At 36.6% G+C, this 12897-nt stretch overlaps 1 protein-coding gene across 2 annotated transcripts in view; it reads left to right on the top strand.

Moving 5' to 3' along the window:
* Nucleotides 1–11128, top strand: part of LOC129219847 (solute carrier family 2, facilitated glucose transporter member 1-like) — a 105417-nt gene extending 94289 nt beyond the window's left edge. For both annotated transcript variants that reach the window (XM_054854155.1, XM_054854156.1), the window contains exons 8-11: nucleotides 2130–2342; nucleotides 4705–4780; nucleotides 6379–6506; nucleotides 9892–11128. In XM_054854155.1, the coding sequence (XP_054710130.1) occupies nucleotides 2130–2342; nucleotides 4705–4780; nucleotides 6379–6506; nucleotides 9892–10035 (561 nt within the window). In that variant the 3' untranslated portion in view covers nucleotides 10036–11128. The remainder of the gene's footprint in view (nucleotides 1–2129; nucleotides 2343–4704; nucleotides 4781–6378; nucleotides 6507–9891) is intronic.
* Nucleotides 11129–12897: the final 1769 nt, after the last annotated feature.

The raw sequence follows: 12897 nt of genomic DNA, 5'->3' as shown, positions 1-12897 counted from the left end.
GTCACAAGTGAACAATACGCTAGGATTAATAGAATCAATTTCCAAGGCATTGCCAAACTTCGCTTTTTACTGAATATTTTATTTAACTGACTACATTCTCGTTCCGCTAATAATGCTTGCTCGCAATGCAAAATCACCAAAAATCGATATCTTACCAGAAAAGACAACCACACGTTCCGATTCGAGATGGCAGTCTTCACTCGTGACGTCACACGATGAAACATTTTGTTATAAAAATCTGAAATTTAAAAATAAAAAAAATAATAATTAAATTTTGGAAAAATAAAAGAATTGCCTTATTCCTTTATTGCATTCTCAGAAATAAAGTAAGGGGAAACAAAGATAGTTACCATGGAAACAACAAAAAGAAAATAAAATATTTCCATTTCATTCAGGAACGTGAAAGCAAAATGGTAAGCTCAAAACTTTGTGGTGAATAAATAAATCAATTCGGAACTCCAGCGCTCGAATACGCTACCTTGCGGTGATTTACAAAACTGCAAATGAAACTAAAACTTTGCCACGTTGTGTTCCACGTGTGTCTGTTGACGTAAACACAGGCAGTTTGTTCTGAGTATTTATAAACGCAATCGATGTGTCTTAGTTTGCTTTCAGCTACAGAAATTAATTCGTCCCTTAGTAGTATTCTTGATCTTCTCAAAATAATGTTAGTTTTCATTATTTCCTTAATAATTGGTGAAAGCGAAAATTCTGGATTAACAAACTTGGATAACGTTATACAAGGTAAAATTTTTTTTATTGTTTTGTATGAATTTGTAAGAATATGGGGTTTTTTTTAATCTTAAATTAATTAAACTTACCATATTTTACAGCAGCATTTAGTTGGAATGGACAGTATGCAAAATATTTTCTTGAATATATTATCGTAGAACAAAATGAATAACCGAGAAAGAATTTACTTTATTCCTTTTATTCTCAGCTGAAAGGTTTCGCCAAATTTGTTTAGGGTTATAGTTTTAGTATTGTGCGAGCAAAGTAGCCTAGGCGAGATTTCGCGTTTTTAGATAAACCATTTTTAATTTTCATCATGAGTGGAATAAAATGGTAGTAAGATTACAAAATTCGATAAGTAAAAAGAAATAATGGTCAATCAACTGAAAAGAAAACTACCGCCATATATCCGTAAGAATTCTGTAGATGATTTGCATAACATGACACAATTAAATCGTAACTCAGAAATTAGAAAAATCGATACAGAAAATTTTTAAATGAACCGATTCGGGAATTCGAACTCGGCTACAAATGGAAAACAATAAGCGCTAGCCAAGCAAGGCAAAAAAGTATCATCTTCTTTCGATAACAAATTGTAATGTCATATTGAATTTTCTAGCATTAATTGTTATTCTTGTCAGGCCACAATTATTATTTAGTTTTATCAAGAATTGATAAATATCGAATTCAACATCGTGGAAATAGCTGCTTAGAACTACGAAGCTACGTAGTTTGCATTAATCTTTGACGTTTAGTAATGCTTCTTGAATTCTCATTTCTTTCTACGTGGGCCAGAATATCCACAAGACTTTGAAAATTAATTTTAAAAAGAATAAAGCGAAAAAATCATACGTACGAACAAAAATCACAACACTTTTAGCATTTTCTCCGTTACCATGTGCGTTTGTTTTAGTTTTTAAGTCTGCCATTAGACAGTGACTTCAGTGCCCCCTATAGTTCGTTGGAGTTGCGAATTAACTTTTGCCGTGAGAATAGAGATCGAATCTACTTTAGTTTTAAAAAATGTTGCTGCGAGCAAATTTTCATTTTTACAAAACTAGGCTAAATAATAAAGATGCAAAAGTGCACATCTGAAACAAACCAATTAACACCCCTATAAACTAATAGATACGTCTATTTCCGCCTATAAACCGGATATTAGCCTTTCCATGTAATCGATGGTCAAACTGTAAGTTTATGTTAAAAAGGTTTACCTATTTAAGGGTTTTATTTATTTATTTATTTGGCACCTATTCACATTTTCCGATTATTGGATTGCCATTGGTTCCAGTTATTTCGGATAAACTAAGTTGTACCGTAGTAATAGAAGTTCGTCATGTTTACCAAAAGCAAAGAACCATGAATTGTTTTAGAACGAAATCCTCTTTGTTTTTCAGGTCATCTTCTATTCTACAGACATCTTCAAGAACGCCGGCTTGAGCCAGCAGGTGGCCATTTACGCCACCCTCGGGATGGGCACCATCAACGTACTGATGACCATCGTATCCATGGTCCTCGTTGAAAAGGCTGGCCGCAGGACTCTGCACCTCATTGGTCTGGCCGGAATGATGGTCGTCATACTGATCCTCACCATCTGCATGGCCTTGACGGTAATTGAGGAGTTTACTTTCAAAACTAGTTATTTCTACTTTTGAATAAAACTTTTTTTTTTTCGTTTTCAGAATTTCCAATATAAGCCCTATTGACCCATGATTTTCTTTCTGCTATGCTTTCTTTCATTGTCATGATGGAGACTACACTAGCGAAAATTTCAAAAAAGGCATTTAAAAAGAATTTCAGTCTCAATTTTAGGGAAACCATTTCCGGGGGGGGGGGTCTGTAAAATTATGAGAGGGAATGCTATTGCCCTTGGGGCGAGCTTTCCTAACAAAAGTTTTTGCATAGAAGAGCCAGTGGTCATTTTGTTAATTTAATGTTTCTGTATTGTTTCCTAATAGTTATAGCTATAGCAAGGGGGGGGGGGGGGTTGATGGTTCGTGGTGGAGACTTCACTATTGAAATTTTTTATAGAAGATGCTTCAAAATGATTTTAGTCTCATTATCGGGAAAAAGCTCTACAGGGGGGACGCAGGGTAAAATGAAGGGGGAGGGGTACTTTGCGCCATCACTCTTGGGAAATAACATCCATAGAGTAACTATCAGCATATATGTTTCTGTTATGTTGAGGATTAGTCGGCCATCTCGTGAGTAAATACTTCAGCTACAGCAATTTAATTCTAATTATTTTACTGAAGCGGGGAGGGGGGCGGGAGGTATGAGTCTGTTTATGACATTAAAATTTTTACAGAGTGCTTTAAAAAGATTAAAGTCTCATTTGGGGGGGGGGGGGGTAACATTTCTGACGGGTGGGGTGCTTCCTAAAATTTGGGAATGGGGATGCGCGTTTGCTCTGGGAGAGGGGGGGGGCACCTATAGCGAAACCATCTGCAATTTTCAAAATCTATCGGCCATCTCGGAAAATAAATGTTCCAGAAATTAACAGGGATGCCAAGGTGGTGGGGGGGGGGGGGTTGCAGATTAAGCCATCAAAACTTTCAGAGGTGTTTAAAAACAGTGGCGTAGCTAGATCCGACTTTCGGGGGGGGGGGGGGGGGTTCTTCTTATATATATACATATATATATATATATATGTATAATCGCTTGGAATTTTTTCCTTTTCTTTTTGTTTTTCTTTCTCTTCTCTCTTCTTTTTCTCTTTTTTTTTGAGACTAACTTTTCGGGGGGGGGGGTTTGTCCCCAAAACCCCCCCTTAGCTACGCCCCTGTTTAAAAACTAAGTGTCATTGGGGAATTTTTTTTTGGTTGGGATGGGGCTTCGAACATTTGAAGGGAGGGAAAGTTCTCTGTCGTATTTTTTTGGGGGGGGGGACACCTGAGCTAAATCTGCATATTTAGATCTACGATAAGAAAATCTATCGATCAGCTCGATAAACCAGCGATTCCAACAATTTACCCTTAGCTGCGCAGGGTAGGAGGGAGGGGGTTATAGCGCAGACTACACCATTAAATTTTTTTAGACGAAATCAAAGAGTTTCATTTCTTAAGTTTCTCCTCATCTTCGGAAACTCTTTGAAAAGCGAAACGTTTTCTCTGCCTGATCAGTAACTACTTTTGCATGCTGGTGTAAAACAAGATGTAGCTTTTCTTCTCTTAATAATCGACTTTGATGTATCCATTAAAATATTTTTAAATTCTTTCATAATTTTTTTTACAAAAAGCGGAAAAACAACAATAATGCATAACCGAATTATAACTAAATCCCGCATCAACTAATGTGAACTCCGTCAAGTAGCCTGCTCCCTAACCGCACAGCCCTCTAGCGATTTGCCGAGAGTTCGTCTCCCTCCATAACAAACACCCCCTTAATCTGAACACTTTTGTTCGGTCTCATGAATGTTCAAAATAGAGTCCACTCTATACATATATACTTATTCATGAAAATAAGCTGTATAATTTTAACTACTATGTATTCTGCCATGGGAAGGTAAAGCACAAGTATCGAAAATGTTTTTCAATTTATTTGGTTTTTGTCATCTATTGTACTTGTAACTTTATTTGTAAAGCTTGCTTAATTAGTTTCCACTGAAAATAAAGCACGACAAAACGTCGAACTCCAACATTTCCCTATTGTCAGTATTGAATCCAAAATGCGTTTCTTCAAAAATCTCAAGCTTTCATTTCTGCAGACGCTGCGCTGTACCTTGCCACGGCAGTCTTACTGTCTATCGGTTAATCAACAGATGTTTTAACTATTTTTCCTTTTTACCTAAGAGACCACAAGAATGAAGAAAAAGCTTGTTTCTTAAAATTATTTTTGATACTTAAATAAGAAAATGTAACTTGGTTTTAAAATACTGTATTGTTTTGTAAAGATAAAACGTAGTATTTTCAAAGTTTTGAAATGCAATCTGATTTTTAATGACATTGTTTTTTTTCGGTTTTTTTTTTTCAGTATAAAGCTCCTTGGTTGTCTTATATTAGTATTGTGTGCATCATTGGGTTCATAATAATGTTTGCAAGTGGGCCAGGTAAGTTACTCACCATTGTTTATCAAAAGTTAATAACTTTAGAATATCGTACAGTCATATCAATCTGTTTCTCTTTGCAAAAAAGTATATGCGCAAAATGTTTTTCAGTCTTTCAATATTGATCGAAATATAAATAGTTCGGTTGCATTCTCATTACATTTATCAATGTTCAATACGATGAAACATGCGTACTAAGTGCACACAGACTACGGATACAAGCCACCATTTGGGGGGCGTGGTCACGTGGAAGAATGCCCCTCCCCATGAGTGAACTTACGGTTTTATGTGTAATTTCCGAAACCGCTTGGGGGCCAATGAGGCATTTATTGAGGCATAAAGTTACTAATCATTTTCATAAGCAATGAAAGGAAGTATTATTTCAAATAGTTAATTCGAAAAATCTTTATCTTTACTAATAATAAAGCTGAAAGTCCCTCTGTCTGTCAGGATCTCTGTGACGCGCATAGCGCCTAGACCGTTCGGCCGATTTTCATGAAATGTGACACAAAGTTAGTTTGTAGCATGGGGGGTGTGCACCTCGAAGCGATTTTTTGAAAATTCGATGTGGTTCTTTTTCTATTCCAATTTTAAGAACAAAATTATAAGATGGACGAGTAAATTACGAAATTATCATGACGTGGAATGGGAGAGCAAATGAACATAGCCAATTGGAGAGAAATTCATCATCCAATATTTGAAAATATATAGGTGAGCCGAATGACCTTTGAATTTTCAACTAAGGGCAAAGCCGTGCGGGTACCACTAGTAATTAATAAATTGAAAAGATTGTGAATAAATTGCAAACGATTTCAGTAAACTGTTTAAACACAAAGTGGACGGATAATATTGATGACGGTTTGGTTTATGGGGGGGGGGTCACGACCCTATGACCCTTCTCTTGTATCCACCATTACTGTCCGTTCTCTAAAGCGAAGATTACCACTCAGGACAGATTCCATTTCCGAAAGGGGCGAATGATGGTCACTTACCGCTCGCACTTGCTGTCTTAGAACACATTATTTTTCACTTTTAACTTCCGGGTTTCCCTCCCTATTTTGATAAAATCGCAGCAGACCTGACGCATGCGCAAATTGGCGCTAAGTCTCGGCTTAAGCCTTGGTTTCCTAGAAGCGAAATTACCGAGCTTTGGCGTCGCTACGCGGCGTGACGCTGAAATCCAAGTCAAGTGATTCCGGCGTGGCCACTCACAACGTTGATTTAGCTCGGGCGCGCATGCGCAGAAGAATCAACTTTTCCTCTCGGCGATAAGCGACACCGAAGGTCGGCGATTCGTGCCTAATAAACCAATGCCTTAGGAAAATGAACAGTACGTGCACAAATATGTAAAACTGCCCACACTGTAAAAATATCCGTGAAACGTCGAACCAAAATCAGGGAGAAATTTGCTCGGTCTTGTGTTTGGGGAACGAATGAACCATTAAACAATTATATAATTTTACTCGCACGAATGGTGAAATGAGAAACCTAAAACGAGTGTCGCTTGCGCAAAGTCTTCAATTTCTATAGCTCACAGAATTCAAGAATTTTTTCTATTGAAAATTACTCGGATGCCTAAAAGCAAAATTTTCTTCCCTTAGGTTCCATTCCATGGTTTCTGGTTGCGGAGCTTTTCGGGCAGGGCGCTAGACCGATAGCAACAAGTATTGCAGTGGCTGTCAACTGGTTGGCCAACTTCATCGTCAGCCTCGGCTTCCTTCCAATCACTGTAAGTACATTAAGTTGACCACCCTTGTAAGTTGACCACCTGTCTAAGTTGACCGCTTTTTTCAGGTACGGAATTAGTCCTTATCATATAAATCAATCTCTTTGAGTTGACCACTAAAGTAGTGCACCGCTGGTTTTCAACTTACACAGATTACACTTCATCTTAAACTTAGATATTAAAAAAATCTCCAAGTCTTTCACAGCAAATTATGGGACATTTGACTTTCTACCAAATGGCACGACCTTGAGGGTCACTGATTTGGACAAAATTCTAGATATAGGTCTATTCCAACTAGGATCATTGCCAAAAATTTTCAAATTTTGGTTATGTACGGAAATGTGTTCCTTTTAAGTTCACTCTATTCAGAGTGACAGTGATGTAAGTCGGTGGTTCAATATTTAGCCGCTATGAGCAGCACCAATTATGTTTACTAACAGAAACAGCTGTAAGATTGAAAATGACAGTGGTGTAAGTCACTCAGTAGTTCAATATTTAGCCGCTATGAGCAGCACCAATTATGTTTACTAACAGAAACAGCTGTAAGATTGAAAATGACAGTGGTGTAAGTCACTCAGTAGTTCAATATTTAGCCACTATGAGCAGCACCAATTATGTTTACTAACAGAAACAGCTGTAAGATTGAAAATGACAGTGGTGTAAGTCACTCAGTAGTTCAATATTTAGCCACTATGAGCAGCACCAATTATGTTTACTAGCCAAAACAGCTGTAAGATTGAAAGCGACAGTGGTGTAAGTCATAAAGCAGACTGACAGCTTTGTTTACTCAGTACCAAACGGCACGACCTTGAGGGTCACTGATTTGGACAAAATTCTAGATATAGGTCTATTCCAACTAGATATGAGCCCAGGTAAAGCGGTTTGACTGCATAGGCCCTAGTTCGGCTGCAACGAGGGTCCAAAGTTGATAATTTGGACCCAGAAATGCAATGGAATTTCCTTTAAAATTACCATTTTTATCGCTTTTTCTGCTATTATACTGTAGAATGAACAGTTTTCATGCTTATATTTCAATTAAATTGAATACTAGTTTTTGATAAGCGGTTCTCAAATTCCAATTGGCTCCTACTTTTAATTTCAATAACTTAAGTGTCAAAATAACATAGTAACAGGATATTTATCGTTTGCAAATGAAACTAATTATTTTCATTATATATTAATCATTTGCTAACAAAAACATTTACTTTAACTGGATATTTATTGTCTGCTCTCAAAGATATCCCACATTGATAAGCAAAAAATGGGAGGAGAGAAAACACTGATTTATTGCACATGGCACACAAAAGAACGAAAATACAAGATTGTTTCGACTTTTCAACAAACTTAGATCATGCCCATAAATAAATACGTGTCCTCCCTTATACTCAATTTACTAACAAAGATGAAAAAGATGTTGGGAGGTTGAACATAGTGTCGAGTTAAGAGAAATTCGAATGGAAACGCCATTGCATTTCTGGGGCCAAACTAGCAACTTTGGACCCTCGTTGCAGAGAAACTTGGGCCTATGTAGTCAAACCGCTTTACCTGCACTCATTGAGAATGGACCTATAGCAAGAATTTTCAAGGTCGTGCCGTTTGGTCGTTAGATTGTTTCATAGTAGCTGATTTTTTGGCTGATTTTTTTGTCCTTTTCTCTCCAACGTTACGACATATAAACTGTAAAGCTGATGCTTTTTAGACATGTTTCTCTAACATAAATATTTTCTTGCATTCCTGTTCCCTTCTCTGTATTTAAAAATTCGTCAACTTTTTTCTTAATACACGAGTTTGGTTAAAATCTAGTATCCTACTCTGAAGGAAACATTTCTGCAACCGGGCCCGGCGCATGTTTCAGAAAATGTAGTCATAACTTCCAAAAAAAGTTTCAAAATAACCTTTGGGAACGGCGCTGACCAAACCCTTTCATTAATATTTGTCTAGAATACCTTAAATCGGGATTGTTTTCCCATGAAACAGCAAACAAAATGAAAGCCCAAAACAGCAACATATGTATGAACAGCAACAAAAATATTTTGTGCGCAAAAATACTATAGTCATCTCTCGATAACTCGAAGCCTTACAGCACGAATGCTCCTTTATCTCAAAGTTTTTATTTGGTTTCAAACTCTTAAAAAGGCTGTGGGAACTCCCAATACCTCGAGCGTTTTGGCCGGTTCTTTGGGGCTTCCGAGTTATCGAGCGTTGACTGTACCACCCTCACACATGCCGTTGTCCTTGAAGTTCCAAAGGACCGGCTTAAACCTTCGAGTTGTTGATAGTTCAAGTTATGGGAAGTTCCCATAGCCTTCTAGAGAGTTTGGGAACCAATGAAAAAACTTCGAGAAAAAGAAATATTATTTCTTTGTTGGACATTTTATTTGGTGCTATAGATTAAAGTCTTTTGTGAGATACACTCATTTCGCTTTTATTTCGAATGAACCAGGGTTGGCAAGTTTCTGCCGAGGCGGTTAAAACCACTGGTAGAAACCGGTTAAAACCAGCATGGCAAAAACCACTTTCTGCAACATTTGCGGCAGAAACTGGCAAAAACTCACAAATGACAAAAAATTATTGGCATACAATAGAAAATGCATGGAAAGAATAATTAATACTGTAATTAAATTGTGCTTTGGTTAACTATCTAAAATTTAAAGTCAAATGTTAGATTGTTTGGACCCTTCAGTTACCTCTAAGAAAAGGTGGTTTCAAAAACTCTAAGCAGTTTCTGAATTTAATATGCACAAATGAGAAGAGAATATTCTTGCAACAGAAGAGCTAACAGGCAATGCATCAAGGAACAAGCAATGTTCGTGAAACTTTCATCTGCTGCATTGGGGGGCCAATTTGTTTTGCAAAGCTGCGACATTAGGTAAAAAATCTCGGTAATATTGGCAAGTAAAAGTCAGGCACTTTCTTCTTGAAGAAGTACATAATAATTTCTTAAAATAAAAAAAAATAAAAATGCATGTTTAATTCTGTATGTCACTTCTCTTTCCCTAGCACCCACATGGTTTTTTTCTTTTTTTCGTCCTTTGTTTGATTAATCGAAATATTTCGAGCCCCTGCAATTGAAAAGTTCCCTTTCTGAACCAAATCAAGGGCACTAGCATAAGATTTCATTTTTTGCGATGATGAAATTAAGTTTAATTTTTTAGTTTACTTAAACAAATATCATTTAGTAATTACTTGAGTTATTAAAGGCACTTGGAAGATTTTGCCAGTTTCTGCCGAATTTTGTCGGTTATAACCAGTTTCTGCCACTGGCACGGCAAAAACTAGTTTCTGCCGGCAGAAAGCCAACCCTGGAATGAACCCTTTGATGACTTTTTGTTCAAACTTTGTATTTCTTTTGATTTTTAATATCAATTCTTGATTTTTTTTTAAATAGGAAATGATTGGCGAATATACGTTCCTCATCTTTGCTGCTTTATTGGCGATGTTCTGGCTTTTCACGTACAACCGCGTGCCAGAAACAAAAGGCAAAACCGTAGAAGAAGTCGCTGCCGTTTTCAGAGGAAAATCTTCGACTTAACCGAACAGTATGGTAGAACTGAACATTGCTGCAGACCTCGAAGATGATGCATCAGAATCAACTGTGCAATTTTTCGCATATTCTCTGATGCATTAAACTGAAAAGCACCATATAATTATCTTTGCTGTTTGCTGGATTCGCTGTATTCTGCAGAACTTTGAAGAAAGATTCGAAACTTTTAGTAACGGTGCCTCAAATTGTTGAAAGCATGTGACCCAGATGGAACTTATTCATCTTCAAACGATATTTTCGGTGGTAAATTCTGCATTTCCTCATTTGAGGCATCAAACAGTTCTTCGCCAAATGGACCTCATTTTTTTATAAATGCATAGCAACTACTTTTCTAATTCTTGAAGTTTTCGTAGAAATCATCTTGCCGATAAGGACAACAGGAAAACGAACGTTTAAGCGAACAGAAAGAAAGCCTTGTGATTAATTTTATTGATATATTCTACAACAGTGGTGCCCAACCTTTTCGAACCCAAGGGTCTCATGTGAGATTTTTTTTCGCTGACGTAACAAGAAATTCGAGATGTTTAAAAAATTTCTAGATAACATGGAAAAACTTGATGGGGGGAAAAAGTCAAGAAAATAATAAACCACGAATTGTTATTAGTATTACTTGAAGCTTATTTTATCAATGCGAGCTTTGTAGCTGTTTTCCAGAAACAAATTTCTGGCTATTGGGCTCTAAATTTGAAATAGACTAATCATGGTCCGAGATTTGTAGCAATGAACGAAACGACGGGTCGTACAGGTCAGTTCCGCGGGCAGCGTGTGATCCACGGGCCGTAGGTTGGACACCACTGTTCTACAAGAAAGCTTTTTAAAAATGCATTTCCAATGATCAGAAGAAAAAGAATTTTTCTGCGAAAAATATTTCATTAAATATTCGACCTATGTTTCTCATATAACTGTGAATTTATTATATTTGTATATATGCATACTCGCGTATGTAAAACATACAGGGGTTTCATGAATTTCATTAAGTCTTGTATTTTTATGTTATTTTAAATGCTTAAAACGTATTTTAATATTACTATACGATTTCATTTTCATTTTGTTGTAAATAAGTATATTTTGACATCTTTAAATTTTCTGATTAAATATTTTTTACATATCGTTTGGTTTTTCCATTCATTAGCTAATTATAACAAATAATTTTGAAAGAAACGAGCATACAACAGTAAGCTACTTTAAAAACTTAATTTCAGCTTTATCATTTTCAAACGCAAATTTGAGAACCTGTAGTACCAGGGTTGCCAGACATCCCGGAATTCAAGGGACAGTCCCGTATTTTGAAAAATCGTCCCGCGTCCCGGGGATTTTCCATACGGGACGGCTTTGGTCCCGTATTCTGGTTAATAAAAATTTTATAGTATGGAGACAGTGTTTTAAGCTAAAAAAAGTTAAGTAAAATGAAAATTGTTACTAAACTAATTAGCACCTGTTCCTATCAACGTCGATCTATGTACTGAACTTCGTTCTATTGCTTGAAATATTCTTTGAGTTAGTTATTCCAAAAGTGTACTAACAAATAAACACATACTGAGAGGAATCTTTCGGAAGTTATTGAAACATGATTGTTTATCACCCTTTAAAAATACACCATAACCAGTAATTGCCCTCAACCACAAAAATATCACCCCCCCCCCTCTTTCACTTTTAGAAGCCTGTCCCGTATTTACTGAACTTAAATTTGGCAACCCTGTGCACTACACAATGTTGGTCATTTCAAAGCAAAAAAAAATCAAGTTTATTCAGTTTCTCTTTGATTTCGCACGTAAAAACGAGCTTCCTTTAGTTGTCATGTACATTAACTTTGAACCATGCGGAATATAACTTTGAACGCCTTCATATCTTTTACTGTACAGTAGACCCTCGTTTTACGCGGGGTTACGTTCCGCGGAAATGCCATGTAAATCGAGACCTAATAATAGTGTTAAAATAGGAGTTTGGTTCCGTAGATGACAAAACACTTCATTCTAGTGATGACTGATTACATAATAAGTTTAATGTGTACTTATATGAACTTTTATGCATAACATGCATGAAGAGGACATAAATTAATTTCGTTTTCTTTCTATAAAGGAGCTGGCTACGATAGTCTTTTGGCAGTCATTAAGAATTCTTCTTTAACTCTTTGCAGAGCATTAACGCATCCATGATCACTTGCATCATTTCCATGATAGAATCTTCCTTCACTAACAAATCAGAAAGATCATTTCTATTGTAAAGGAATGACTTAAATTTTTCAATGTGAAAGTTTTTGGTTGTGTATCACCGAAGTCGGTATCCTCGTAGGTTTTGACTTCCTTTGTCACTCCTAAAAGCTCTTCTTTCAGTGATTTCTGAACTGTGTGAGTTTAATGACTTTACTTCTGGAAAGAGCTCTGGAAGCAATCGCATAAAATGTCTCCAGTGGCCCAAGCTCGATTATTAGCACGCCAAAATGCAGTTTATTACGTGTAATCTGCAATCTTTAGAAGTTTGGATTTTGAAAGAAGGGAAAATTTTATCTGTTTGCATTGCCGCATCCGCGTAAAACCGAAACTCATCCGCGTAAAATAAAGGTGTCAAGTCTTAAACCGCGTATAATTGAAACCGAGTAAATTAAGCCCGCGTAAAACGAGGTTCTACTGTATGACTACAAAATAAACTACAGAGAAGGTCCACAATCCTATCTCTATCACTCCTCGCAACATAAGTACAGTCGAACTAGCTTATAACGAACGCGAAGAGACGCGATTTTTGCTCGTCATAACAGTGCTCGTAAAAAAACGGGTTCGTAAAAAATAAATAAAAATAACAAAGCTAGCAGGCATTTTTTTTTATTTCTCTACAGTATCCAAGAAGTTGGTT

This window comes from Uloborus diversus, chromosome 4 (genome assembly GCF_026930045.1).
Source record: "Uloborus diversus isolate 005 chromosome 4, Udiv.v.3.1, whole genome shotgun sequence".
NCBI classification, from domain to species: Eukaryota; Metazoa; Arthropoda; class Arachnida; order Araneae; family Uloboridae; genus Uloborus; species Uloborus diversus.
This window is presented reverse-complemented; position numbering and strand designations above follow the sequence as displayed.